A 27949-nucleotide genomic window follows, 5' to 3' on the forward strand; every position below is an offset into this window, starting at 1 on the left:
TGTCTCAGCATTTTCAGTTATCATAAATATCTTCCTTCCTGGAGAATGATTCTCAGACAGTGATTGTCAGGATTTCTGGTGTTTTTTTCAGAGCAAGGCAAAAGTAACACCTCAGAAGGCTTTTATGAAACGAAAAGAAGGTATGGCAAGGCTCAAAAAAAATAAACAGAAGTCTTTAAAAGAAGACAGCAAGCATTCCAGAAGAGCTGGTTTGGACTGCTGGGGTCATTTCTCCCAGCCTGGCCAAGTGGATGCAGGCATACTGCAGCAAGGGGAATGCTCTCAGTTAAATCTGCAGGTCAGTAGATCCATGCAGATGGGTACACATGAAAAAAAAGCAGACTGTGCTTTAGCCGAATGGGAGATAAAGGCTCAGACTGACTGTGAAGCAAAAGTAGTTGAGCAAAGTGCAGAAGAAAAAGAAGTGATTGGGAAAGATGAAGACGCAAAGAAAAATCCTATTGACTCACCACAGAGAAGGTGGCCTGAAATCCTGCAACCATGTCCTGAAACAGTAACAGAAATGAACCTGCAAGTAGGTGAGGAAAGGAAAACTCATCATATGGATTCTCTAGGGCAAGCAGGCAGAACTGATGGAATACCTGTGGAGGGTACCCTGCAAAAGGACCTAGGTAGGGTGGATCAGCCTCTGAAGGCTCATCTCACAGAGGGAGCAAAAACTCCCTTGGAAGTCCTGCAAAAGCATTCTCCACTTCAGGATTTAGGAACAGATTGCATCAAGGAGGCAGAGTGGAGTGCAGGCCCTGCATTCACACAGGGCCAGAAGTGGGTTCAGGTATGCCCACAGGAACTTGTTTTGGGGAGCCAGAGCTCAGAAAGCAAAAGACAAATCCATATTGGGTTTAAGATGGTCAATGATAAGATAGTAAAAATTACACGTAGCTCACCTGAGACTGTGGAGAAAGGAAGCTCATCCTCAGCCTTGCAGCAGGAGTGGCAAAGGAAGGGGACAGCTGCCTCGATGTGGCATGTTGCATCTTTGTCCTGTGAGTCAAGCTGCTTATCCTCCAACAGTGATGATGACCCCAAATCTCACCATGCTCAGTATCCCTCCCAGCATGGGCCTCAGGGAATACATCATACTGACAGACGTTTGGATCTCTCTGACGGTGATTATGCTAGTGATGAGCCCAGTGGAACTGAAAAAATGTCTGTTAAAAAGTACAGCAGATCACCGCCAAGGAAACAAGACATTCAAGAGATCTCAAGACAACAAGGTCTCTCCTGCAGCACAAGCAGCAGCGATTCTAGTACTGGGGCTGTCAGGCTGGAAGGGAGAAAGGCTCACTCTTCTCTTCAGCAGTCCCTATTACATCTCACAAGATCGAAAAGGAGAGAGCATGAGCCTGAATCAAAGAATGAGAATAGGGCCAGGGATGTTAAAAGCCTAGATCTGCCATCCTCAATGGTGGCTGGTGAGATTCTTGCTTTCAAGATTAAAGAAACCCCTGCAGTGGAGGAACCACAGAAAAAACTGTTTACAGACACACTAGGTAAGAGCTACCCAAGTTTTGATTTACATTTATTTTCCATAGGGGAAAAAAATTTCTCTTGGATTTATGACTCATTTTGTGTCTGCTCCCTAGGTATATGCCCACCTCTGTTAGTATTTCTCAGTCCTAAACTGGAACAAAAAGAGAAGAGGGGAGAGATAATATCTGCAAGCCCCTTGTTATGCTTAGCTCTCCATTGTCACTAGCCATTTTTCCTAAGTCTGTCGCTTGGGGTGCACTTTCAGGTGCAGACTTTTGATCCCATGAGACGGGTGAGAGGTTCAGTGAGTCCCTGGAGTCAGTGCTAGAGTTCCCTGTAGCTTAGGTATATTCCTCCCACTGACCCCTTGACAATGAGATGTTCACATTTTCTATTTACCCTCCTCAGAGATAATGTGACTTTAAAGAAGGTGAGCAAAATAATTCCTCAAATTTGCATGTTTTGTTCCTAAGACACAGAGAGCCTCACATCAGTGGAAAATGATGATTTCCTAAGAACATCTTCATTCAGTTTGTCCTGAATGTGGTCCCAGTTCTTTGATCAACCAACCTTTCTAGCCTTTTGGTCCAGTGATCTTACTTCTGGCAATGAAATGGTTTCCTGCTTGAGCAGGATTTAGTCCTTTTTATTAAACTGGCTCTCAACTTTTCTTCTCTCTTAGTTTCCACTGAGGGACTTCCCCCACACTGACTCCTCATCCCAAACCCATTGGCTGTCTCTTTGTGTAGGATCAGCCAAAATCTGTTGTCCTACCTGCAGTAATCGCCAGGGCAGAAATATTAACTTCTGCTGGCTCTCCATTGCTCTGTCACAACTTGCTAAGCACACTCTACTCCATGTCAGGCTGCTGTTAAAAAAGGGTTCCTGTGGCCTCTTTGAAAGTTACATTTAAAATAAGGTTGAACTATCATGTGGCATTCACATTCCTGAAAAGTAATTCAGCTACTGACACTGATATATCCCCAAATCTGTTTCACTTATCGTGATTTGTAGGGCTTGGACTGCACTACTAAGAACTATGCTGGGAACAGAATACTTGCATAATTAGGCAAAGATACGTTAATTCTGTTTGATAGATTAAGCAATAAAGCTTACTGCACTTATGCAGTCTGTGGTTTTAAATACATAGAGAGGGTTCATAAATATTCACAAAGTCCTGTGTACTAACATAGATGTCTTTATAGAAGAAACCCAGAACATCCTTACCAGAGGATTAGAGACTGGTGTGCATCACGGAGGAACCCCCTCACTGACTAGGGTGAAAGAAGAACGAGAGAAAGCAATGCATTTTCGCAGGTAAATCTCTATACACCAGGAATTGATTCGTGTGTACGGTAAGGCCAATATTTCCCTTAGGATCCTTAAAACCAGGCTGCTAAATTCATACTTATTAGCTAGCCTCTTTTCAACTGCGTCTGTGTTTTTTCAGAACTGAAACACTTATTTAGCTGTCTAGATAAGAAGTAAAGTGCCTAACTGAAGGGGGCCAACTCTGACAACACTGGTGCAGTTCGGGTCCTAAAGCTGAGTAATGCCAAATGCTTTTTATAAGTTGCTGAACTTCTTCAGATTACACTGAAATCAATAAGGACTCAGGATAATTTATTTTATGGGATCAGGCTTCTGATAGAGTAAAGGATAAACTTCTCATTTCACATTCACATCAGGGTAGCCCATATTTCCAAAGTTAAGAAAAAGTGTATAGCATATGTCAGACAACAGCATTTTCATTTCAGAAATACCTATCTTTAGACTAGACTGAGGATGAGTTTGCTACCATATAGATGAAGAATCTGAAAATTCAAGAGAGCTGCTTCTGTAATTTGTAATTATTAAATACTGAAAATTGTTTTGGTTTTCTTTTGTTTTACATCTTCATAGAAATGAAATAATTCCTTGCCACAAAATCCCTGCAAGAAATAAGTTTTGAAACTATGGGGTTTGGAATGGAAGTGCCATCACAACTGTAACTAATTACAGGTTATGCAAATGCCTCCAATGAACATTTACCATGCTTACAATCAAATCAAATATATACTTTTCAATGTGATGAAATCTGTTTACAAATTACTAGGTACCATCTACGGTAAACACAGGAGAGGTTCTTTTCCTTTTTACATTTCAAGCCTAGTTCTTAACTAGTGCCAAATAAGCATAATTTATTGTTTCGGATTTTTAATATATAATGCAAACTAAGAAATTATTTTTCACATCTGCTTGTTCATTCCTTTTGATTTCAAAGACCATGGCAGTAGTGCCAAAGGATATTTCTGAATTACATTTATCAGTTTGTATGATTTCCTCCTATAGCTGTCTTTTAGCAAAGTACTTTCAATGTCTTAAAAATAAATGTTTTCATTAAAGATCCTTCTTGTTTGTGATCTTGCAAACATATTGGAAGATGATCGCCAGCTGACCGTCATAGGTGTTCCAGATGTGAATATTTGTGGGATTTGGCAGTTCATGAAACTACTAAGGAAACTAGGCGCTGCTTTTACTTTTACTGGTGTAGATTTTGGCTGTGTAGGGGTGCGCTGGTGCAGAATTACTGCAGTGCACTCTCTGCCAGCACTGCACTCTCTGCCTGCTGGCAGTGCTGCCTCACAGATGACATGGCTTTGATTTTTTCATAATAGTGCATGTTTTTAAAAGAGCTTTTGGTGGATTTATTCATGGCATTAGCCATAGCAGCCCCTAGCATTCTCACACAGATGTTTATCCAAAATACCTGCCTAGTACAATGTGTACATCTTTACACTCACTTTTTGTAATTTATGAGCTAAAACTAATTGCGAAAGGCAGCTTCTCCTCCTTGACTACATTGGCCTTGTTCTGTTTTATACAGTCTGAGAATCTGCTTCGTATTTTTAAGCCAGTAAGCCTACTAGGAACACAAGATGGCCCCGACATTGATAGCATTTCATTTGTGCCATGTTGACAACTTGTGCTCGCTGGAAGCAATGAAAATCCTTTTGAGAGCAGCACAACATGCCTGGACCTGCCCAGTCGATCTATTCTTTAGTTTCCAAGTGTTTTGGTTTTAGACCTTTGCAGGCACAAATAATATAGGCAAGAGGGTGAAAACAGTTGGGATGTAGCGTGTTGTGGGTATCTGATGCCTAACAGAGCCTGGAGAATGCTCAAGGCAGCAGCCTGTGGCTCCACCCCTGCAGCACTGAGGTAGTTACTCTTGACATCAGTCAGAGGATTCGATGATGGTCATTTCCTTGTTCCTTCAACAAGGACAACTTGTTTGCCAATTTTAATACATAACTTCCTTGTAGTATTGAACCTGCACTCTTTCTGGACCAACAGCAGTAGCCAGCAGGTTTGGGTGTTTTTCCCATCTGCATTTTGCTAAAAGACTTTTTCTTGGAAACAGACCTTTGCTTCATGTATGTTTTTGCTTCACAGTCAGCCTGCTGTGATGTGCCTCATGCAGAGGTATGGCTGGGACTCATGCAAGAATTTGAGTTAGCACAAAGTACTTACCTTTTCTTTCTATATTGTATATCTGTGATGTGCACCTAGCTCCTGTTTTCAACTTATAGCTAGGGTATGAACTGATTGTCTGAGGCTCCAAAGAAGTATTGTGTGTGCTCCCAGCATCCTTGGTTATTATATTTCTTCAGGCCAGGGTCTGTTTTCTAGCCTTGAGGCAAAGAGGCACAGCATAACACCTCCACATGACTAAACTGTTGTCCTGGTTTCAGCTGAGATAGAGTTAATTTTCTTTATAGTGGCTGGTATGGGGCTATGTTTTGGATTTGTGCTGAAAACAGTGTTGATAATACAGAGATGTTTTAGTTGCTGCTGCACTAGTCAAGGACTTTTCAACTTCCCATGCTCTGCCTCGTGCAGAAGAAGCTGGGAGGGGACACAGCCAGGATAGTTGATCCAAACTGACCAAAGGGCTATTCCATACCACATGACGTCATGCTCAGTATATAAAGCTGGGGAAGAAGAAGGAAGGGGAGACATTTGGAGTGATGGCGTTTGTCTTCCCAAGTAACCATTACGCGCGATGGAGCCCTGCTTTCCTGGGGATGGCTGAACACCTGCCTGCCCATGGGAAGTAGTGAATGAATTCCTTGCTTTGCTTCGCTTGCGTGCGCGTGCGTGGCTTTTGCTTTACCTATTAAACTGTTTTTACCTCAACCCTCGAGTTTTCTTACTTTTGCTCTTCCGATTCTCTCCCCCATCCCACCAGGGGGGAGTGAGCAAGTGGCTGTGTGGTGCTTAGCTGCCGGCTGGGGCTAAACCACGACACCTGTCTTACCCTGCAGACCAGGGTGGCTGCATCCAAGTTGTCTGCTGGACATGATCCCTGGCCTGCGCTAACCTCCAAACCTTGTCCAGCATTGCGTAGTATAGTGCTGGATGGCTGACGCCAAGATCAGAGGTCATGCTAGCAATATGGCACTCTGGGTAATTGCACGCTTGGGTTCATGCTCCAGCTCTGATTAGTTTACTTGTACAGATGTAACTCTTGTGCAATTCTGAAGAGGTTGATATCAGCTGAGCTGCTGGAAGGAATAGCTACCTGGATTTTATTTTACAGGGTGCAAGAAACATAAGACAGTACTGTTCAGTTTTCAGTGGAAAATGTTAAATATAGATCTTGCATCTTGCCTTTGTTCTAGTATATTGTATTTCAGGGCAACTAGTCTGGATATGGAGCAGCGGACATAATCACGCAGGGGCTATATTTGCTAATTTAACTGTATTAACATGAGGAGAACTAATAATTCTATTAACTATTGATGAGACCTTTTTTAGCATGCCTTTAACCAGAATATTAGATAGCCTTATTTGGATATAAATGAACCAAAAAATAAAAATTAGGTAATGAATTGTAAAGAGCAGCAGGATATTGGGAGTTCGTTTATCTCTTAGTATCTTTGAGAACTTTCATATTTTGCTGCTGACGTGCTAAACTCCATTACTGAGAGGAAAACGTGAGGTCACGGCTGCCTCCTGTAGCTCTTGTTGCTTTTTGGGTAATAGTGATGGCCAGATGGTATCTGTAGGTCATGAAGTGAGTTGAAGCAGGAAGCTAACAAATAATTTAATATCATATTAGAAATGAACTAAGCAGCTGGATCATAGTCATACAAATATACTCCGTTTGAGGATATGTAAAGATTTATACTCTTCCCCTCTTGCTGACTTTTTAAGTGCAATTCCAGACCACTCATGCCTTGAGACATTGAGTTCAAAGGGAAAATCTCTTCTGGGTGCCGAGTTCCGACATTTAAGTCTTGGAGTATATTTACCTGTGGAAAGTAAAGTACTTTACCCCTTTCATTCAGGTCCATGGCTGTTCTCATTTGTAGGAATTACTGGGCTGCTGGAAATACAGCTCAGCCCCCAACCTTGCATGACGAAGTGCTTGATAGGGGCAATGCCAGGGAACAAGCTGTGCCTTCTGCAGGTCTGCCCTAATTTAGCTCTCTCTCTGACCAGAAAATGTATTTAAAAGCCTCTAAGTTCATGGTCATCACGTTGTCAGAAAATTTCAATTAGAATTGTTCCATCTGCTCAATAGAATAACTTTTGCAGCTGAAGGCATGCATGAGTGTTCCTAGTGATGAAGGACCTCAATTCTGACAAGTGCTGATAACTTGTTGCCACTCCCAGCAGTATCAGCATATATGGGACATGCCCAAGCCCTCCAAAAATCATGCCCAAAGAAGGCACATCTAAAGACAGTCCTTTGTTATGGTCTTTATGCCAACTTCATACTCTTTGTTTACCTTCTGAACAGAACACAAATAGACCAGCTCAAGACTGTCAGGAGCCAGGAGCTGACTCACCCTTTGGAATACAATAGAGGCCAAATTCACCCACTGCAGAAAGAAAAAATTTCCCATAGCAAGTTCAATGGAACAGCTAGAGTCGCTGGAGAAAATGTGAAATCAGAAGAAATACAAGTAAGCTGTCTTCTGTAGAACAAATATGCAGTTCTCATCAATTACTATCCTTTCATGCAGGCATCTTATGGTAGTACCTGAATCCTTCCATTTGTCACAGATGGCCAATTATTTATGCTGCTTCTTGAGGACAGTTGTGTGTACAGTGAAGATTTTTCATGTTAATAGAACATTGCTTTGGTTTGTGTTTTAAATGTACATCCCACTTTCTTTATATAAGAAGAAAATTAGGTTGTGCCTTCTATTTCATAAGGAAGGTTGGGAGGTTCTCATGTTCCTTGTACTTCCTTGTGCTGGTTTTCCCAGATCTGAGCTGGCTCTTGAAAAATTTCCAACTCCTGTCACAGTGGGCTTTACATCTTTTTGATACAAAGAGCCATTGTGCCAGTGGCACAGAGTTATTGGCCATCATTCTCTATTATCCCTATTAAAAATAGCTAGACATAATATGACTTTAAGTAATTTTCTAGAAGAGTCACTGATAAAGAGAAGAAAAAAATGGTGAGCCATGTAAGACAGTGATAAAGGAGATGGGGGCAGCTAAAAGATATATTTTTATAGGATAAAAGAGTAGGCAATCGTAATGCTCAGAAATGTCTGGAACAATGTTCTACTGCAAAAAGATATCTAAACCAAACTGATATATTTGACAGCAAACTGACAATTTCAATTATTTTCTTGACCAGAAAAGTTTCAGAAAAAATGAAACTGGCAAGATAGTACTTTGTTCAAACTTTCTATACTTTCTTTAATTTTCATTTGTACATTTTTGAAATACATGTTTTTGTACCATACACATAGTGAATGTTTTCTCTGCTCATGTTCCATATTTCTCTAGAGGTAACATTTAAAACAGGAAATTATTAACTGTTTCAGTTAGGTTACTGTAGTATTTTGGATAAAAATATTTTGAATATCTTGTATGCACAATATTTTGAAACGTCAGCTTTATTTCCACCTGGGATTGAAAAAAAAATTATTACAATTTCTGCCAGGGAATAATTGTGCTTCCTGACTAGGTCTTGCCCTAGAGATGAAGTTTGATAGAATTGTTTTAATCTTTTGTTCCCACCTGATAAGATAATGAGTGCAGATTCAAAAAGTTAGTTTTCTACAAAGCAATTACAAAACACTTTCTGAGATGCTTATCTGTGTGATTCCCAAGTTCAGAAGTTTGCTTCTTCTTGAAAATGGCCAATAGATGTGCCAAATTCTGACCAAGCAGCTCACAGCAAAGAAAGGATGTTGATGACACAAGTGGGCAGATACAGAAGTGAAGGGAAAGTAGGAAAGGGTTGCACATGACAATTGGTTGACTACAGAGCAAACTGCATATTTCTAGCTTAACTCCACCAACATTGCATTTGCAGAATCCAGCCTGAGTGCTTTGAAGGAAGAGGACTCAGTGTTGGCATCAGCATGGGTGAGGGAAGGAGAATGGAGAAGGGAAAAATAATGGAGATGCATGTATACGGAAAAGTCCTCTCCAAAATGCACCAAGTTTCACTACTTTCATTTTCCTGAACTCAGTTGAAAATTATGTCTCTGCGATCCCCTGCTGTTTGTAAGGACCATTTCACTAATCCCGTGCCCTTGTCACTACATGAAGATCTGACAAACTGACATTTTTGCCATTAAAATATACCTTGTATCCTTGCCTTTTTTTGAAAACATCCACATTTAATGGTGTTTGCTTGCATGATTAGTTTGCATTTCCTGATTTTCCTTCACACAGCAAGGACTTCTTTCTGCTCGCTTTGTAATAACTGGTTTGTTTTAAATATAGGAGTTTGCAGGGTAGTAGTTTTTTTGTTCATTTTGGGTTTTTTTTTTAAGAAATCTTTTCAAATGTGTTCTTTTTATATTGCAGACCTTTACATTAAAGACTTTTATACTGTAGACCTTTAAGCAGAACAAAAGACTCCATGCTTCCTTCCGGGTATATAAGGTGGGCGTGCCTAGTCCAGAATAGGCAATGACATGGCACACTTTTTTTCTACTGGTAGATATTAAAACAGCAGATTGTGGGACTGCAGGAGGAGTTCAAGAGAAATGAGTCCTGCTGGCATGCTGCCTACAGCAAGCTGAGAGACCAGGTTGAGATGCTGACCAGGCAGAACATGGAGCTTCGAGATGAGCTCAGAGTTTCAGAACATCAGAGATGGAAAGCAGAAAAAAACCCGGAAGCGGTGAATTTCATGGACAGAAAATCAGAGACCCCGGTACTGGAAGACATTTTCTGTTTAATAGTGTCTGAAAAATTCAGGTGTAGTTTTTCTTTGGAGCTGGCATGTGTGAATACTGTTCCTCCATTCCTGCCATGCTTAGCCTGAAGGGAGGAAAATCACCTCTGTAGTGAGCCATGTTAAAATAGACTCTTTCTGTGGTCCTCTTCCACTTAGCCTTAGTTATCCATGAGGTGGGTACCTCTACAAGGTGATTCAGCCAGCCTATCTTAGACACTTATATCAGGGCAGATGTCTACCTCCACTAACTAGGGAGAGAGTCTAGATAACTAATTTACATTCAGCACCCAAATTAGACAACTAAAGCCTCCTGAAATTAATTCTAGTATTTATGTATATAACGCCATTTACCTTTTTAATAAAACAGCTCTTCAGCCAGATGCAGGCTGGTTTCTGGCAATAGATACAGGGGGACCTTTTATTAAATCTCATTTCAGTTCTTATTTTGTACTGTAAATTTTCTGGGAAGAAAACACTGTCAGTGGCCTGCCTTACAAAGGTACAAGTTGGACTTCTGAATGGGAGTTACACTGGTGTGGAGCAGGAAAGACAATCAGGGTGGAAAATATAGCTGGCTAGTGTAAATGTCTCTGGTGATATCCTGACATCAAAGAGTTTTAATCATAGGTTAACAGATTCTATTGCCCTTTCTCATTCAGTATCCCATTTGTTTAATATACTTGTAGGGTTACTTGCTACCTTACTATATAACTGAGTAACTTCATTTAAGGGAGTTAAAGGAACGGAGAAGACTGCTGTTACCCACTTCTTACACAGGAGACAGCAAGTCTTGGTGAAATTAAATGATTCAGACTAGAATTCAAAAGACAGAGGTCTGGTTTGAGTGGGTCATTTAATCTCCCTGTGTATTCAAGGGAGAAAAATATGTGCCTTTAAAGAGGGATCAATTTCATCCTATGTGCGTCAAGGCAGCCAGAACAGATAATTATCTTCTAGACGGTGCAGTCTGGTGAGATGAATCCTACTCTTCCACAGAGTGGCTGAACCAGGAGAAAATAAAATTGACCCATTTACTCCTACGTATTTCCCTAATTTGCAAATCTAATTTCTAGTAATGCATCTTTAAAAGATGTTAGAACCACCAATTAACCTGTCCTTTGCTTTATGGAGTGAAGAAGTTTTGGTCTCTCTTTTTATTTGATTTTAAGGTACTTGTTAATGAGATTTTTCACCTAACACTATTAAGTTCCATTGAAAATGTAATTTCAAGTTACATTTCACTTTAATTTTCCCAAACCTATCTGTTCATATTACTCATCCTTTTATAGATTGTGAAGGTCAGAAAAAAGGATTAGAGTTACTTGCACAGCATGAAAAAATATAAAAATTCCAATAAAAGCAAGGATAAGAAAAAGCTAATTGACTTCTGTTGTAGGCCAGATTTCTGTATTATTTCTACTGCTTTGGGACATTTGGTGATGTAGAACTCCTGCTCAAGCCACTGAAGATTTTTATTGTCCAAGAGTAATATTAGTATGCTTATATAAAGATGCTAGGATGCCATATACAAAGATTGTTGTGTCTGATACTGGGGAGTTTCAGTCCCTAGCAGAACAAGATGTGGAATTTCATTCATTGTGTTTAAATATCATCATTTTTGTTACAACAGATAACCAGATGTCTTTGAAGGTTGTTTGATTCTACTAGCTATGACTTGAACTTAAAATTATATATTTACAACAAATTTTCCATTAGGTTACAGAAGCTATTCTGCGAGAGACAGCATCTTCATCCAAACAAGAAGAAAGATCACGGAGAGATAATCACAAGAGCCACAGCATCTCTCATGTGGGGCCAAAGACATCTTTGCAGAAACACTTCTTTAGAGATGTGAATAGCAAAGTATGCATTCCTATTGCCAGTAGTCACTTTTCCACAGTTTCAAATATTTATTTAAGAGAATGTTCTTTGGAATCAAAATTTGTGCAAATGAAAGTCAATGGTCAAAAAGTCTTTTTTTTTTTTTAAATGAAAGTCATGGTCAAAACATGACCATGTATAAGCATAGTCATGTTTTCTCGTAGTGGGTTTGTGCTGTGATACAGCATAACTTTGCTTGTAGTTTTTCTTCTGGTTTTGTAGTAGCAGGAGACAAAACTTTTTTTCCTTTTCCAGGCCTAACTGAATTGCCTGTTGTTTGCAGATATGCTCTGAATTCATTGTACCTGCTACTTCACAGACTGGTTTTACAGGGAACCACCATACCTTGCTTCGGCAAACCATAAATCCAGTATTTTGCCATTTGAGGCCTTACTTGCCAATAAGCACTAGTGGCCTTCTGCCTGATAAAATCAGAGGGAAAACCACTTAGCTTTTTACAAACTGTGACAAGTTAACTCAGTATGTGAAGTAAGATGCTTGTTTCCTACTGGTATCTCTACGACTGGTCCTCCACAGCCAGCTTACCACATTTCTTACACATCTCACTGTTTAGAATATATAGATATCTAAATATCTCGTTGTGCTTTTCTTTCTCTTGGCTTTGTTATTTCCTGCTTCTTGTTATGAGCATCTTGATTATTACAAGTCCCCTTTCTTCCTTTTGCTCACGTGTAGCTGAAATCTGTGCTTTGTTCAAGTGAACAGTCTCCCTGAAATTCCTCGTACCTACTGGAAACTAATCTCCTGACTCCATTGGCTAAAGCAAAACTTAGCTCAGATTAGCCAACACACTGCTCTCTCTGCCTGTTTAGGGACTAAAATCAAATGTAAAACATGTCAGATGAGAAAGGAGGCAACTATTCCACTCTAGTGATAATGACAGTGTGTGGCTTGAAAGTCACTAGACAGTGGCTTTAGTGAATCATACATGGTGCCAGATATGAAAAGAGATAATGATAAGAATGACTCTAAACTTCAGTTATGCTTAAACTTATGCTTAAAAGAGCATTAAACTTATGCTTAAAAGAGCAGAATCAGTCACGTGTGAAATAATAGCTTCAAAGAGGATGCAGATATTATGTGCCTGCCTTCAAGACTGGCTGTATTTCTAAGCAATATGTGTTGTTTATAAGTCAGAAGGTGGAGGGTTTAGCTGCAGGAAATTGTTTTATTGGTTCTATACTGATGTTGGATCTCCCCAGCCCCTTCTACAGCTGGGATCTCTCCATTCCTTTGTGCTGTGGTGGACAGAATTACAAGCCAGACAAGTAATGTGGAATATACTATCTGCAGTTAAAGTGGCCAGTAAAGTCAAAAAGCTATTTTTGGTAGCTTACCCTGGAAATTTTCAAGGTATGAAAGAGTTTGTTTCATCTGGACATCTCAAGCACTCTTGTGAAATGAGGAAAACCCAGAAACATTTATTCTACCTAAAGACTCCCTAAGACCCATTGAGTTCATTTTCCTCCTGTGGCACACAGCCATGTGCAAAAAAAATTGTGGCTTCAGCAACAGTTCTGAGAAGGGGGAAGTTGAGGACAGCAGACTTTTGGGCTCGCTGTTATCTGAGCTTTCACCATCCAGCCAGCATTGGATCCAATCCAACTGGAATCCAGTACAAGCATGAGCTAGACTGGTGGGCATAACGCCCAGACGTCCTGAGTGAACTCTGAAATGTTTGACAGAGACACAAGATCTTTATCTGATATGATGGCAGAAGAAGGCCTTGCAGTGAATAGAGTGGCTGCTGATTATTTGAATCTAGAATTGAATGCTCAGGTAAACGGAACATTAAACAGAAGCCCAAAATCTGTCATAGCAATAGATCTGAACATGGTGACTCACTTGTGTTTCCTTTGTATTTGAGCTCTCTTGCTAGCACATGGATGCTTTCACTCAAAGATTCTGTGAATCTGGGCAATTCTAAATTTTGGATACAGATAAAACAAACTCTCACGCTGTTTCTGTCCAGAATTGAGAAACTGTGCATGGGAACACATCAAAGTGAATGGGATAACCTTGAGTAACAGAAGTAGAGATGCGTGCCACTGGGACATGTGTATACCTGGATAAGGTATTTAACCTAAAGCTAGCTAGGACTGGTGAGTTTCATCAGCTGCAATCAAGAAGGCAAAACAACACTTAACATCTGACAAAGCTAATAGAATTTGAGGATATGTACAAAAACAATTAGGGAGCAAGTCTGAATAATGATCAGTACAGGTTAAAGACACAGATTTTTCAAAGATGTGATTTTATGAAAAAAACCCCCATATCCGAGAGATGTTCCACATCTCTGAAAGACATATTCTGGTTGCTATAATACTTTTATTAATGATGATTTCTGTTTGTACTGTAGCATGACCTAGTTGGTGAGGAAGTGGTCACAAGATGTGATTTAGTGAGATAAGATAAATGTCCATTTTAACTGCTATCATTAGTGATTCTTTTAGAATATGGCTTGAAAGATGTACAGGTTGGCTAAAATGGTTAATATTTATTAATTATTAATATTTATTAATATGAATTCTGAATGCATCACATTACACATTTGGCAGGAATGAGTTGCCAGTTTCCTGCCACACATACAACTATGGATAGATGTTAGTAATTTGTATGAGAAAAGATACATTCATTTGCACGGAGGGAATTCTACTGAACAGTATACTGATAACATTTCTTAATGTTTTTGTTGGAAAAGTTTCAACCAAGGTCAAATGTTCTTACTTCCAATCTTATTAGATGGATTTTGCTGTCTAATATTTCAAGAGATTTTGATGACCTTTGAGCACGTTATTTCATTGTCTATGAATGTTCTTCCTGACCATTTACTAACTCTGAAGCAGGAAAGTATGAGTTCTGGGAATACGTAGACAGACTTTTGTAGCATTTGTATTTTCACTGCTTTATCCACACGTATTTGTTGCTTTTTCTCAGCTTTTTGATCTGTTAGTGGGAATGCAAATTCTACATGACACAAACTGTGATATTTGAAGGTTATAAGAGATACTTACTTATGGGAATTGACAAATGAGAGATTTCCAGAACAATTCGATTTGTATCAGAATGACGAAGAACTGTAGGTATTAACATCTAGGAGGAAAAAACTCATTACTAAATTTAAAGGATCATTGTTGAACATGAGGATCAAGGACACCATCATATTTTTAAAGTTTCTCTGGTCTAGGTGGGCCCTGAGTAACAACACCTCCTCCTGCTCTCCACTGCCTGCCTGATAGCAGAGATCTGTAGGACTGGAGGAACCTTGAGAGGTCACCTGGTCCCTCCTTTTGCCACAAGCAGGATCAGTGTCACTGACAGTTATTTAATCTGTGCTTTGCTAGCTTCCATGAGAAAGATCCAAAATGAGCTGGCATTTTCTGCTGCTTACCTGTTCTTTTAGTTATGAAGTTTTACTTCATAACTAAACTCCATCTCTTCTGTTGTCACCAGCTAATCAGCTGATTAATTTTTATTCTGTTTTCAGTGGAGATGGGAAACAATTGATCTATCTTGTGCATGTTGGGAGGCTGTTTCTTCCTCCAACCCTGCAACCCCTTTGTATCAAGGGTCTGCATTTACTAGCAATCCACGTGTTTCCAATGAAGAAAAGTAAAAAGACTTATTGAGATAATTTGATTACTTTGTTTATGAAAGTGATGGAATTGAGAGAATTTTTATCAAGAACCTCATCATGTATGATTAACCCAAATACTGAGTACTTGGGTCTCTTAAAAAGTGTAGAGCTAAATTGCAGTGGTTGCCTGTGTTACAGTGATTGCTATGATTTATGAAACAATCTCTTAGAATGACATCCATCTGTATGAAAACAGAGACCACACGTAATTCACTAAGCCTGTCTTGATTCCTCTGACATTATTGCTTTAAAAATAGGTATGTTATCGTATAATTTTAAAATGTGTAATCTATGTGATGCATAAAAAATTAAATCAGCAGCTTTTACAATGGTATATGTAGCAAGCTGGAGTACCTTTACTAACAGTGTTCTGCATGGAGGCTCTCTCAACTGAATTGATTGTTCTTTAGATATATAGTGAACAAACCTCACCATGTTCGTGGAAACACCTCTTCTTTCTCTCTGGCTTCATCTTGTTCCTTCACTTTTGCAGTCCAATACATCCTACTTCATGACTTGGTTAGTTCTTTAACTTAAAAAGAATGAGCATGTGCCTTTTCTCATCATAATTTTAAGGCCTATACAGGTCTCTGTCCCTTGGCTAAAGCATCACCCATTGCATTGCATCAGTAAATGTTGACTTCTGAATATCCTTCTCTAAGGTGGCTTTTAGGTAGCTCATGAGGCCTCCTTTTCTAAAATAGGCTTTCTAGGAAGCTCTGCGTCAAAACTCTTGCCATGAAGTATTTCCTATTTACAAGTCTTATGTAGGTAGTTCTTTAAAAGCTTTAATTGCAACGTTCTTTCTATAATACACCACAGCAAAAAAACTGCTGCAACATGTTAGTGTCTGGTTGAAGCTCATGAATATTTGAGCTGCTGTGCCCTGTTGGCACTTTCTGATGATGGTGAGCTGGCTCAAAATTAACCAGGCAGAAAAAAGCAGTTAATTTTTGCCTGATTCTTCTCGCTGAGCCAGGTCAATCCTCCTCTGTGGTTGCTGGTGCCAGGTAAAGGAGGGGCTGGAAAAATGTGGCTGGGGACAGAGGAAGAGGAGTGGGACTCCAGCAGTCTGGACTGAGATTGGCTTGAGCTGCTGCGAAACTGCACCAATGGCTTTTCAAGTTCTCTTAAATCACTTGGTAGTTTCAGTCTTGAGATATTTAGCAATAAAATGATGGCTTAGGAGCTCTTTCCTTCTATCAGTCTACAATTTCTGAGATAATATCTCTCCATCAAAAACAGTTTTAAAGGTCTTTAGTACTGTACGACTTGTCTCGAGCTGAAGTCCCGGGCATATTTTGACAGTTTGCCTACTCACTTGTATTTGAAATCATGATTATATTTGGAGAACTCAGGCATATTCACAGAATCTGCCTGCAGAAAACATCTCCAAATTTAAAATAGAAATCATATTCCTTTAACAAGGAATTCTGTTAATTTTTGTACCTTTTAGCGTCCTTGTCTGAAAGAGCTAATCAGTTGCCCATCTCCTGCTCAGAACCATTTTATGCCTGGAGGAAAAGATTTAGCCTTTTAGAATGCTACAACTTTCTGGTGTTGCAATAAGAATTCTTTCTTGGCCCCTTCCTTGTAAGCACATCCATTAAATTATAATGTAATTTCTTAATATAAATAAGAGATTACTATCCACAACAACAACAGATCCCCTAAATTTCATTGATCAAATGGAGAGAATTTTACAGCTGTCAAAAAATGGCCATAGTGACTGTTGTCAGAGAAGGAACTGTGCAGTCTTCCCGTGTTTGTGCTTTGCTAGTCCCATGTCCCTTGAGCAATAGCTCATGGACTTGGGCAAATGAAGCTGATGGCAAATATATTCTTTCCATGGACTGCTTACACTCACCTTCCCAAGCAGCCACTCTCCAGTGTGCAAAACATTTCAAAATCAGAGTACCTGGTACCATTTCCATTGTTTTTTTGAACGTTTCTATGTTTCTGACCATCACATGCTCACTCTTAGTCATTCACCAGATCAATGCATTAGACATTCTTCTGCTATTGGTTCTGAGAGACACAGATATCGTCCCTTGCCATTTCTGGGATGACCTCAGCAATGTGGGCAGTGAGGCTATGCCTTTGTCTCATACTGCCAGGCATTTTTACGTTAGGCTCAGTACCTTCAAAGTTTTGACTAGGCAAGAGTGCAACCTCAGTTTTCCTGTCATACCAATGTAATGTTTTCTTTGCAGCTGCCAACCCCTGGCAGTCATTGTGTAAATCCCATATATCTCATGGTGGTCATGCAAGAATATTGTATATTTCCTCTGTGCTCCGATCTAAGGTCTCCAAGAAAAATTGGGGAAGTGCTTTTGAGCAATTGTGATCTTTTCAGTCTCAATATCTGCTATAGCTTGTCTGAAACCGTTCACATCTCATTTCCGTTCTGTGGCTCACATCTGTCTTAGGGTCCTACAAGGCTTGTGTCAGCCTTGATTGATAGAGAAGTATGAGGGCAAAATGTAAAAAGGGTGGACATCTGGCAAGTAAAAATGAACTGTCATGCACTATATTTTACTGGGGTCAGCTCAGTTGTGGTACCCCATCCCCAGGCAGGGATATCTTTCCTGTTGTTGGCAGGGTGCTTGGACTGAGGGATGAGAGCCTGAGAGCAGCTGTTGGCCTCGCACTATTCCCCTATAATTGCCCTTGACTTGTGTCATTGTCCAAGTAGAGAGAAATGTGGGAAGCAGAATAAGACCCCAAATAGAGAATTATGTATAAAATGTGTGTGTGTGTGTGTGTATGCCCACATACAAAAATAAATATTTTCCTAAAAGTTTTAAATACTTAATGATGCACCTGTTGTAGAACAATTTTTTAATGCTATTTGAAGATGTTTATTTCAACTTAATACAAATGTATTTAAACCTTTTAGGCAATAAAAAACTCTGTGAACAGGGCTGATCCTTTGAGATTGGTGACAAAGCAACATCAAGAAAAGAAACCATCCAACTGCTCCCTTGGCAGAAGCACAACACCGACTGGCAGGAGAACACCTCACCAGGGAAGACTGACACCTTTTGAACCAGAAAAAGTAAGCCAGTAGCAAGGTCTATTTAGACTACCTTTATTTTCTTTTTACAGTATTGTTCAGAAGCTGGATTGGGATCATGACCCCCTCATAGCTGCTGCATGGTCTTCTTTCCCTGGTACTGCAGGGTTTTTGCCAGAAATTATCTTAGAGACTGTTCATACCTTAAGCTATTCCGGCACCTGCAGGCCAGAGCATGGGTGAATGCTTTGAAACCTGCCCTGCCCTGTCCTCAGAAAAAGTTCAGAGGTGATCACATGCACCAAGCATCAGGGCATCGCATGAGCCAGTGGCTCCTGGGTGCCAGGGGCTCCTGGGCGCCAGGGGCTGGGAGCATCAGGGGCTCCCCAGGGGGTCGGGCAGGGCAGGGCCCACCCCACTGCCCCAGCCAGGGCGAAGGGCAGGCTGGGGACGGGAGTCAGGGTCAGGCCAGCATCCCAGTCGTCAAAGCCCACAGTAATGAGGCAGGTCTGGGGTTATACCAGGAAGTCAGCCCATGGGTCAGGGCTGGGGTTTGCATCAATGAGGTGCACGGCCAGGCACAGGCATGGCTGCGATGCAAACCAACAAGGACCAGTGCGAGAGCCACAGCTGAAATGCAGCTCTCAAGAAAAGGAGAGGGAGGGCCCTGCCTCAGGCTTCTTCCAGCTCTGTCACCCACATCTCTTGCTTCACAACAGTCTGAACAAAGATTAGGCACCTGCACCATATCAGCGAGCTGGTTGTGCACACAGGCAGCTAAACTCCTAGGGAGGGAAGTGGACTCCGGCCATGTCACTGATAGCTCCCATGTTACAGTGAAGCATGACTGTATGTCAGGGCCTCTCCATTTTTCTTCAGGTTGTACATCAATCCTCTCCTACTGGGAGAAGAACAGATGATAGGAAATCACCTGGAGCTGTGTCACATTTGAGTGGTTATAAGGAGCCTAACTCATCTTCCTATGTAAAAGGTAAGATTTGTGGGAACTTTCTGCCTGCTTAGAGTGGTCTGCAAATGACTTGGAGACACGGATCCCCAGCTCTTGGCTCACAGGCAATATGTTGTCACTAAAACTCTCCTATGATTCTTAGAAGAATTATAAAATCTATATTTTACAAGAGAGGCAGAACAAATTGTGTTGTTGCCTGCAATTCACTCATTGAGTTTGTTGTCCTGGAAGCCCAGAAGGTGAAGGACAGATGTGGTCTGCACTTCTCTTTGGTCCAGGACAAAGCACCTTCAGAAGGATGGGCAACCTGTTAGCAAACATTAACAATATAAGAAGCAATGTGTTACAAGAATCTGAGAGCTAGCATCTTTAAAAAACCTTCTGAGATAGATATGGAAACATGTGATTCAGTAGTTTTCATATGCTTTCAGTGACCCCTTTTACTTTGCTTTTTCTCATAGGCAGGTCTTTGCCCATTTCAGATAGCTCAGAAGACATGCCCCTCTCACATAACCACAGCAACAACACTTGCAGCTTTGCACTCTGCAGTAACAATGAAGAAACAGAGGTATTTCACCATGTAACTCTACAAAATAATTCAGTGAGTCTGTGATCTTTGGTTTCATAATCAGCATGCTAACTCCCATTTAGCTGGGAACAATACTTTCCTGGCTTTATTTTCTTGCCTCTACTTATGATAAGTACAGTCTTTAAAACAATATTGCAATGGCTTACAAATAATATAGTAGATTTCTTTATCAAGATATTCCTGCACAACTGTTGGACATGAAAAGATTTATGTTGCTAGTTAATATTTTAATTTTGGCTCAGGAAGAAGAGACTCTTAATCTTAAAAAGACAGAAAAATCACTAAAACCTCAGAATAAAGTGGCTTTTGTGACCACACACAGGAGAAGTGGCATAACTACGTATGACAACAAAGTACCTACAGACAGTTCTCCTGCTTTTCTGGATGCTGAAGCAAAGGTTTGATCAACTTATGGTTCTGGCTCTTACATGATCAGCAACTGTCTTCTTTCCATTTGTGAACTGAAATAAAATACACCAAGAAAAAGAAAATCTTCCATTCCCATTTCCTAAGTTATGCAACGGACACAGAGCTTTAGGGATGGATCTGGCAACTTCAAGCATTGTGTTTACAGCTTTTTACTGGAGCATATCATTGCCCTGTGGGGAGCAGTAATCCTTGTTCCTTTGGATCCCACAATTCAAAATGCATCACATCTTCAAACTGTAATTAACATTAGTTAGTAACTGTTCTGGACGCTATGTGCCAGATGTCAATTAACTAAAGGCTCCTTTATGCTGCCAGACAGTGCAAAGAGCACTCATTGTAATGGTAAATTGGATGTGTAACATCCTGAATAGCCCTTAGTAACACAGTTAGCATTACCTACAGCTAAGAACCATGTCATTTGTTTTGGAAGAGTGGATCTAGCTAATACAGGTACCTTTCTTTGCAAATCAGTAACCCAATATTCAGAGATAGTTCTGTTCTTTGTTCTTGTGTTTATTCTCTCAATTTCCTATAGTGTAGTTTCACCAGAATGCACTCTTGTCCCCTCATTTTTGGACTTTCTCTATGCTATCTTTTGCTTTGCAAACTGAAGTTAATTGGAGTTAATGTGTAACATTTCTAGTTATGACTAAAAGATCAAAATTCATTACAAATGCAAGGCAATACCAGAAAGAAGGGCAGCTTTCCTCTGTGTGTGTGAAAGTAAATCTGTTTTTTGCACCGTCAATTTCAATTAATGAAAACATGTTAAAAACATTTCTGTTTATATAACACTGACTGTGATGTTTTCATAATATAGCCTCCAAAATCAATATTATCTAGAAGATCAGTGTTACATCAAGAAAGAAGAAAAAGTGAGGAAGAGGTGCAGGAAAAAATAGAGTATCGTGATGGAAAGGTGAGATAAAATAGGATGCAAAAATACTTGAAGAGATCACCAGTAGGATGGCAGTATAGATGGGAATCACTGCTTCAAGTAGCCAGAGACAATTATGTCTCCAATTAAGTGTCTGTTCCTTAAAGGAAAGCTGAAGTGTAAAGTTCACACCATGAATGGTAGGAAATATGTATAGCTGATGGGCTGGAAATCAAGTAACCAAATTATTTTCTTATCTCCCACGTGGATTTGCTCTATGAGTTTCACCAGGTCCTTTTTGTTTCAGCTACCTCATTTGTGGGCTGGGAGGAATGACATGCTTACCATTAAAATGAAAATGTGCTAGTGGGGTAGTGATGATGTTTTGTAGTGCAAGATTAAAGGCCATTCTTTTCTTTCCTTGGAAGTGAATTTAATGGCAGTGAGCTGTGCCAGCTGGACACCACTTGTGGGAGAACTCTTTCATTATACACAGCTGGCTACACCTGGAGTAGCGTTAGCGGAGCTGTGCTTGACGCTGCCTGTCCAGTTTGCTCAAGCCACCTGTCAAAATCCCCAGGGATTCCCCAGTTGCATCTCGAGATTGCTTCTAGCTGCCCTTGTCCTGAGGCCCACAGCTCAGTGTGGCAGCTGGTTTTGCCCCTTTTCAGGAAATCCTGTCTTTCAGGAGGGGATGAGCGGGCAATTCTTGCTGGCTTCCCTTTGTGTCCCTGCACTCCTTGCCACCAAACTGGATAATTCGTTCCTGAGTGGCCATGTCACCTTTCCTGCACAGCACCTCAGGAACGATCTTGAAAGGCTGATTCTGTAGATGAGTCTATGCATTGGAAATTTGGTGCATTGCTGTTGGGAAAGATTGTCAGCAAGCTGACCAAGCGGGCTGGTGCTAGTTTCACTGCTGATAGACAAGCACTCTTTCCAACATTGTCGCTGCTCATCTGGGCCAGATCTGAACTCAGTCCCAGATGTCTCTTCAATTACACTACTCCAAGCAGGCTTATTCTGTTAAAACATTCCCTTGATATTGACTGAGGGTAGTCTATGCCCAATTACAGTTGTCAGTTCTGGGTAAGGTTTTTGGCTAGATGAAGTTAAGACAATAATTCAGTTTCTGTGTCTGTTCAGTTTTGGGCTTCTCACCCCACCAGTACAGGTGGTGATTAATGATACCTTCCAGTCAGCAGTCACAGAAATGGCTTTTGCACTATTACAGTTGTTCAGGGAATACTGTTTGAGATGCCAATTCTTTTATAGTTAATGCCAAGACGGGCTCTGTGAAAGCTTCTACAGGTCACAATACCCTCTTGTTGAAGTAGAAAACACAATATCTATTGTTTTAATCCTCAAAAGAAAAAATAATTGTGAAAAAAGTTCACTCTGACATTTTTACAACTGTATTTTATTCATAAAATTGAGTGGTGGGCTGGACTGTTGTGCAACTAGAGAGAGAGGTCAAAATGGGGATTGATGCCTTTAGAAAGAGATATTAACTCTCATTTAAACTATGTGAAACTTCTTGTAGCAATGCCTTTTGTCATAAGTAGGTGTAAGAACATCTTTCCATTACTAACTAGTAATTTTTAAATCAAATAATTTCTAAAAAACTAAAATCTTGCCCTCAGTAATCATTACAATGCATGTTTGGGGAAATACCGCATTTCTCTTCCCCCAAGCATTCCTTTTTTTTTTTTTTTTGGTTGGGACGTATTCCCTTTTTGTGGAGAGTCTGATAAAATCGGAACCATATGACAGAGCTATAGTGCATCTTCTGGTTGTCTTCTTCCTTGGACTTCACCAAATATATTATGGGATTTGATATATGCTGAACAGAACCAGCTGCCATAGTAATTCCAGGAAAATTGATTAACCTGAGGCTATGCTAGGTATGAAGTCTTCTTTGACCACTGTATTCTTTGTAGAAGACCACACTGATGACATTATTGCCCCCTCTTGTTAAGAACCTCTCAGCAATTTTGCAGATGTAGCATGCATCCACATTTAATTCTGTAGTACTGAATATCCATACGGGCTTACATTACTTGAAATAAAATGGTGATTAACATATGTCAGCAATCTGTGTTAATACATCAAGTTCAACCATTTTGGTTCACGCAATCCAGAACAGAGGTCTCTTGAGTGACTTGTGTGGAATGTGGACCACCATATAGGAAATTAGTACAGACAGCAACTCACTGAACTTTGTCAAGGAAAAACCTGAATGGCTTCCCTATTGCCACATAGCTGTGTGCCTTACCTTGCTTTAACAGCAAAACAAAGTGGTGGGGTGGGAACTTGGGCCGACTGCTAGAAGTGAGCTCATTTTGTGAAAAGAAAATTACTTTCGGTCTCTTTTACACACAAATGAGGCAAAAATAATGTACCTGTGCTGCATAGATAGCTTTTGAAATACAAAGGCATAGCGTGACTGACTTCAAGCTCCAATTTAATTGGAAGGCAGTGCAATGTTACTCATTTCCTTTAACTTCATTTACATTAGATGATCTATGTGTTTGAAGGTAGAAGAGGTGCTTACTGATGGGCGTCGAATCATCACGTTCCGCAATGGTACTAAAAAAGAGATCAGTGCTGACAAAAGGATGACTACGATTAGCTTTTTCAATGGAGATGTAAAGAAGATCATGCCAGATCAGAGAGTGGTGTGTAACATTTTTTTTTCTTTAAGGAAAATTAAATGATTAAGCAATTTTCCAACAAGGTCCTATCATTTATCTTGATCAATTCTGGGAGAAATTGATGAGGAAGGGTGTTGGTTTAACAACCCTGAGTGGTGAGACTGCTTCATCTACAAGGACAAAAGTAGAAAGAGGTGAAGGTAACAGTCAAAGGAACAAATGGATAGTTGGCCAAGCAGATTAAAGGAGACTGAAAGAAGGCAAAGGGCAGGGGCAGCCATCTGAAGCAAGGACTGGTTTTTATACATTTGTAGGGTAGGGGGTTCTTCCCTCTTGGCATCATGTAAATATAAATAGTTAATAATAATGTGAGCTAGAGTGGAAATAAGTGAGGCCTTGGCAGCAGTCAGACTATTTTAAATTAATAGTGCGTGGATGGGAGCCAAAGCGAAGAGATGGGAAGATGACTTTCATCTGTGCATTGCTGTCTTTTGCGCTACAGAGATGAAAGTAGCAACATCTAGGCACAGCCATGAGGAGGGGGGTGAATTAGAGGAAGGAACAGAAATGCAAATGTAGCTACTGTTATGGATGGCTGATACAGAAAATGACCTTCAAATGACTTTTTAAAGATGGCTTATTTTTAAGCACATTGTTATGGTTGAATCTGCTTATGCAAATATTGTGAACATACTGCAAACACTTCACTCTCCTTCCAGATTTATTATTATGCAGATGCACAGACAACCTACACTGCTTATCCAGATGGCCTAGAGGTGCTGCAGTTCCCTAATAATCAGATAGGTATGCAAGAGCTCATAAATGTGAACTACATGTGCAGGAAGGTTTCTATTATGAAAGTGTCATCTGATTCTGACTCCAGCAGACTGGGTTTTTTCTTCTCAATTTGCATTGTCTTTGCATTTGACTTCCAGTATGTTCCATCACTTTACTGCTCAGTTTCCTCCTACGAAGCAAAGATAATAATGGGGTGTAAATGCATCTCTTCTAATTTTGATTATCTGATTATTTGATTCTTTAATTTCTTTAGCAGTACGCTGGATATCATGTCAATCCTCACTACAATGTCCCAAAAAAATCTGACCTAGCTCTGTGTAAAGCAACATGAAAGAATACTAGATAGACCTTTTACATCTTCTTTTCCACAGAAAAACATTATCCTGATGGCACACAAGAAATTGTGTTCCCAGATCACACAGTGAAATGCCTCTATAGTGACGGATTCAAGGAAACATTTTTCCCAGATGGTACAGTAGTAAAAGTAGAAAAGTAAGTCTTGTGTTAATGACAGGAACCAGGCATTGGGCACAGGTACAATGATACTGACGTATGGATGCCCATATGGACATTTAAAACTGTGGTTGGATTCTGTATGGCTGGGAAGTTTCCACATGAAAGGAGAAAGGATTTGTAAGATAATGAGGATTTTGCTACAATGAGGCACTGAAAATTGTTCACTTCCACCTTGAATGATAGATGACCATTTATCACTGGCAAAGCGACTGTGAAATATTCCTCATTTAGTTCCCTGTAACTTTACACTGGCCAAGGTTGCTGGGAGATCACCAGTTGTCTGCATTAACAATGTGAGCACTAAAGGGCTCAGGATGAGGACTCCTGAGCTCTATTCCTAGCTTTTTGGCTCCCTTTCTGATCTTGGGCTAGGCATTTCATGTATTATCTCTCTACTCCTCCACATAAAATGAGGAAACATAACAATAGGACTTTCTTACACATGCCTTTTCTGGGCTTAGGGAGGAGCCTGTTGTAAAATAGATTTCCTGCTTGCAAAATGCCTTGAGATCCCTGCATGAAGAAGTAGTGTAAAATGCAGATCCCACCATCCATTAGATATTATACTATATACTGAAGTACCTTTGTATTGAAATCTTATTGTGAGATCAGATCTCTAATGCCATCCCATGTAAATTCTGAGGTGAATTATAACCTGAGAACATTGTCACTTGACATTATTTTCCACCTTCGTTGTGTCACATTAGACAGCTCAGTGAGATAGGTCAATAACAGGTAGTGCCTTCTCAACACTTCATTCATTGCTATTTCTTTCAGGAATGGAGATAAAATAGTGGTATTCACTAATGGCCAAAAGGAGGTTCACACTGCACAGTTCAAGAGGCGGGAGTACCCAGATGGCACTGTAAAAACTGTGTACTGCAATGGCAGACAAGAAACTAAGTACTCCACTGGACGAGTTCGAATCAAAGATGAGGAGGGTAATATCATCCTAGACAAGAAGTGATTCTTCCCCTCAAAGGGCTGCACTGTATGTAAGTAGCTCAACCCATTTTCCCGGCACGTCAGAACTGTTAGGAAGATTTAAGCCTTGTGAAGATGAATGGATGGATCTGTAGGGCTGAAATTTACCTTGGTTTGGTGACTGGTGCTCAGTTTAGAATAACCTTACCTGAATGAAATGTCTCTTGAGTGTGACTTGAAGGAAATGCAGTCATGCCCTCTTTCTGTATGTAACACTAAAATAAGTGCCCATAGTACTTCTCATCAAAGTGTCATGATACTGATCACGCTTTCCCTTGTTTTTCTGCTAGTTAGTTACAAAAGTGACTACAGTTAAGGAGCATGGCGTAAGAACCTCAAATCTACAAAGCTTTTTGAATTTCAGTTCTGTGCTGCCTTGTGCTGACTAAAACAAATCTATGGATTTTTTTTTTTCTCAGTTAACCATCACAAAAATGTGGAAGTGATTGATGTTTTCAGTTTGGTTGGGTTCTTTGGAGCAGAAGATCCCAGCATGCATCAGGCCTTATCATGAGCTGTACATTAGACCAAAACCTGAGCAGGAGCTCAGTGAACAGGCACACCTCTGGATGTCTCTTCCAGCGTAAATTAGTCAATAATTATATGACCATAATCTAAGAACTCTGCCTCGTGCATTTGAAGACAAAATGTAATGTTTATTCCATCCTGGTCATTATTCTGGATGAAACAGCCCTTTCTTTTTCCTCCAGCAGTCTTTCCTCAGACCTCCTCTGTGTTGCTTTGTTTTTGAATTAACCTCTCCCACTACTGCCTTTATTCTCCACTAGTGGAAAAACAGTTCTGGTCAGTGAATCTCTCCAGCTTTAAGGCTCTTTGGATTGCACTTGATACCTAGGGGGATTAATCATTTATCAGATGCTGCTTTCAACTGCCTTCCCTGTAGACTGCCTGTCCATCATCTGTCTTGAGTTTTTCCAAAGCACTGAAGCATTTCCCCTGTAGAGCTCAGCTCATTACCTGCCCATTGACTGAGAAGACCAATTATCTCCTCATGCCCTTCAAATTCCTGTAGCAACAAACACACTTTCATAGCATGCTGCTTTAGCCTTTTCTCACACCTAAGTGCAAAATAATTGCAAGATTATGGAATTGCTCTTTCTTCTCTTCAGTTTCTAGTGGGTCAGACTGTCGACAAATCACCATTCAAATCACAGAGATTCTTTGGAAGAAATAGATTGAATAGAGCACGAAACATTGCTAATATTGATCATACACATGCTGCAGTTTATGAATTTAATTATGATGCCCTGAACATCCATGCAGTTTGATGTCAGCTGGTGTGATAATAAAATTGCATTGTTTTTCCTTTACTCCTGTATAACAAAGGAACAATTTATAAACCTGTGCTGTTCACTGCTAAAATATTTAATATACTTGATGTGTTTTGTAAAAGGAAACTCTAATTAAAAGAAATCCAAGAGATCATTCTTTTCCATGTGTTTCACTATGAATTTCAGTTCAGTGCTGCTTTATGCTGACTAAAACAAATCTACGTTGGTTTTTTTTCTCAATTAAGCATCACGAAAAAAGTGAATGTGATTAATGTATTTAGTGTGGCTGGGAAACTAGATGTGATACTAATGTTTTGTAAAGGACCACTGTTTTTATTCCCAGGAATTCCTTTTAACAAAAGGTCCCTGTTCTCCAGTTAATATGCTGACATTCTCTTTGTTTCTATAGTAATACAGAAAACAGGCTTTGTTTGCAGCTTCTAGCCTTAAATCACCATTTGCCATTCAATAACCTGTGTATATAATCCCTTCTAATTGTAAATTAAATAAGGAACAATTTTGTTTGCATGCTGCTTGCTCCTTGCTTCATTAAGCACTCTCTACTTTCAGGAAGCATTCTGATTCTGGAAT

General features: G+C 40.1%; 1 protein-coding gene across 1 annotated transcript in view; it reads left to right on the plus strand.

The window, feature by feature from the left end:
- The window catches only part of LOC142407551 (uncharacterized), a 38593-nt gene extending 12411 nt beyond the window's left edge, over positions 1-26182 (plus strand). Inside the window, 14 exon segments of the mRNA XM_075497173.1 lie at positions 92-1514; positions 2688-2811; positions 7283-7448; positions 9455-9670; positions 11411-11557; positions 18133-18291; positions 19129-19240; positions 19681-19787; positions 20051-20206; positions 21058-21156; positions 23652-23792; positions 24488-24572; positions 24938-25058; positions 25860-26182. Of these exon segments, the coding sequence (XP_075353288.1) occupies positions 92-1514; positions 2688-2811; positions 7283-7448; positions 9455-9670; positions 11411-11557; positions 18133-18291; positions 19129-19240; positions 19681-19787; positions 20051-20206; positions 21058-21156; positions 23652-23792; positions 24488-24572; positions 24938-25058; positions 25860-26049 (3246 nt within the window). The 3' untranslated portion in view covers positions 26050-26182.
- The last annotated feature ends 1767 nt before the right edge of the window (positions 26183-27949 follow it).

The sequence above is a fragment of the Mycteria americana genome, chromosome 3, assembly GCF_035582795.1.
Source record: "Mycteria americana isolate JAX WOST 10 ecotype Jacksonville Zoo and Gardens chromosome 3, USCA_MyAme_1.0, whole genome shotgun sequence".
In the NCBI taxonomy this organism is placed as follows: Eukaryota; Metazoa; Chordata; class Aves; order Ciconiiformes; family Ciconiidae; genus Mycteria; species Mycteria americana.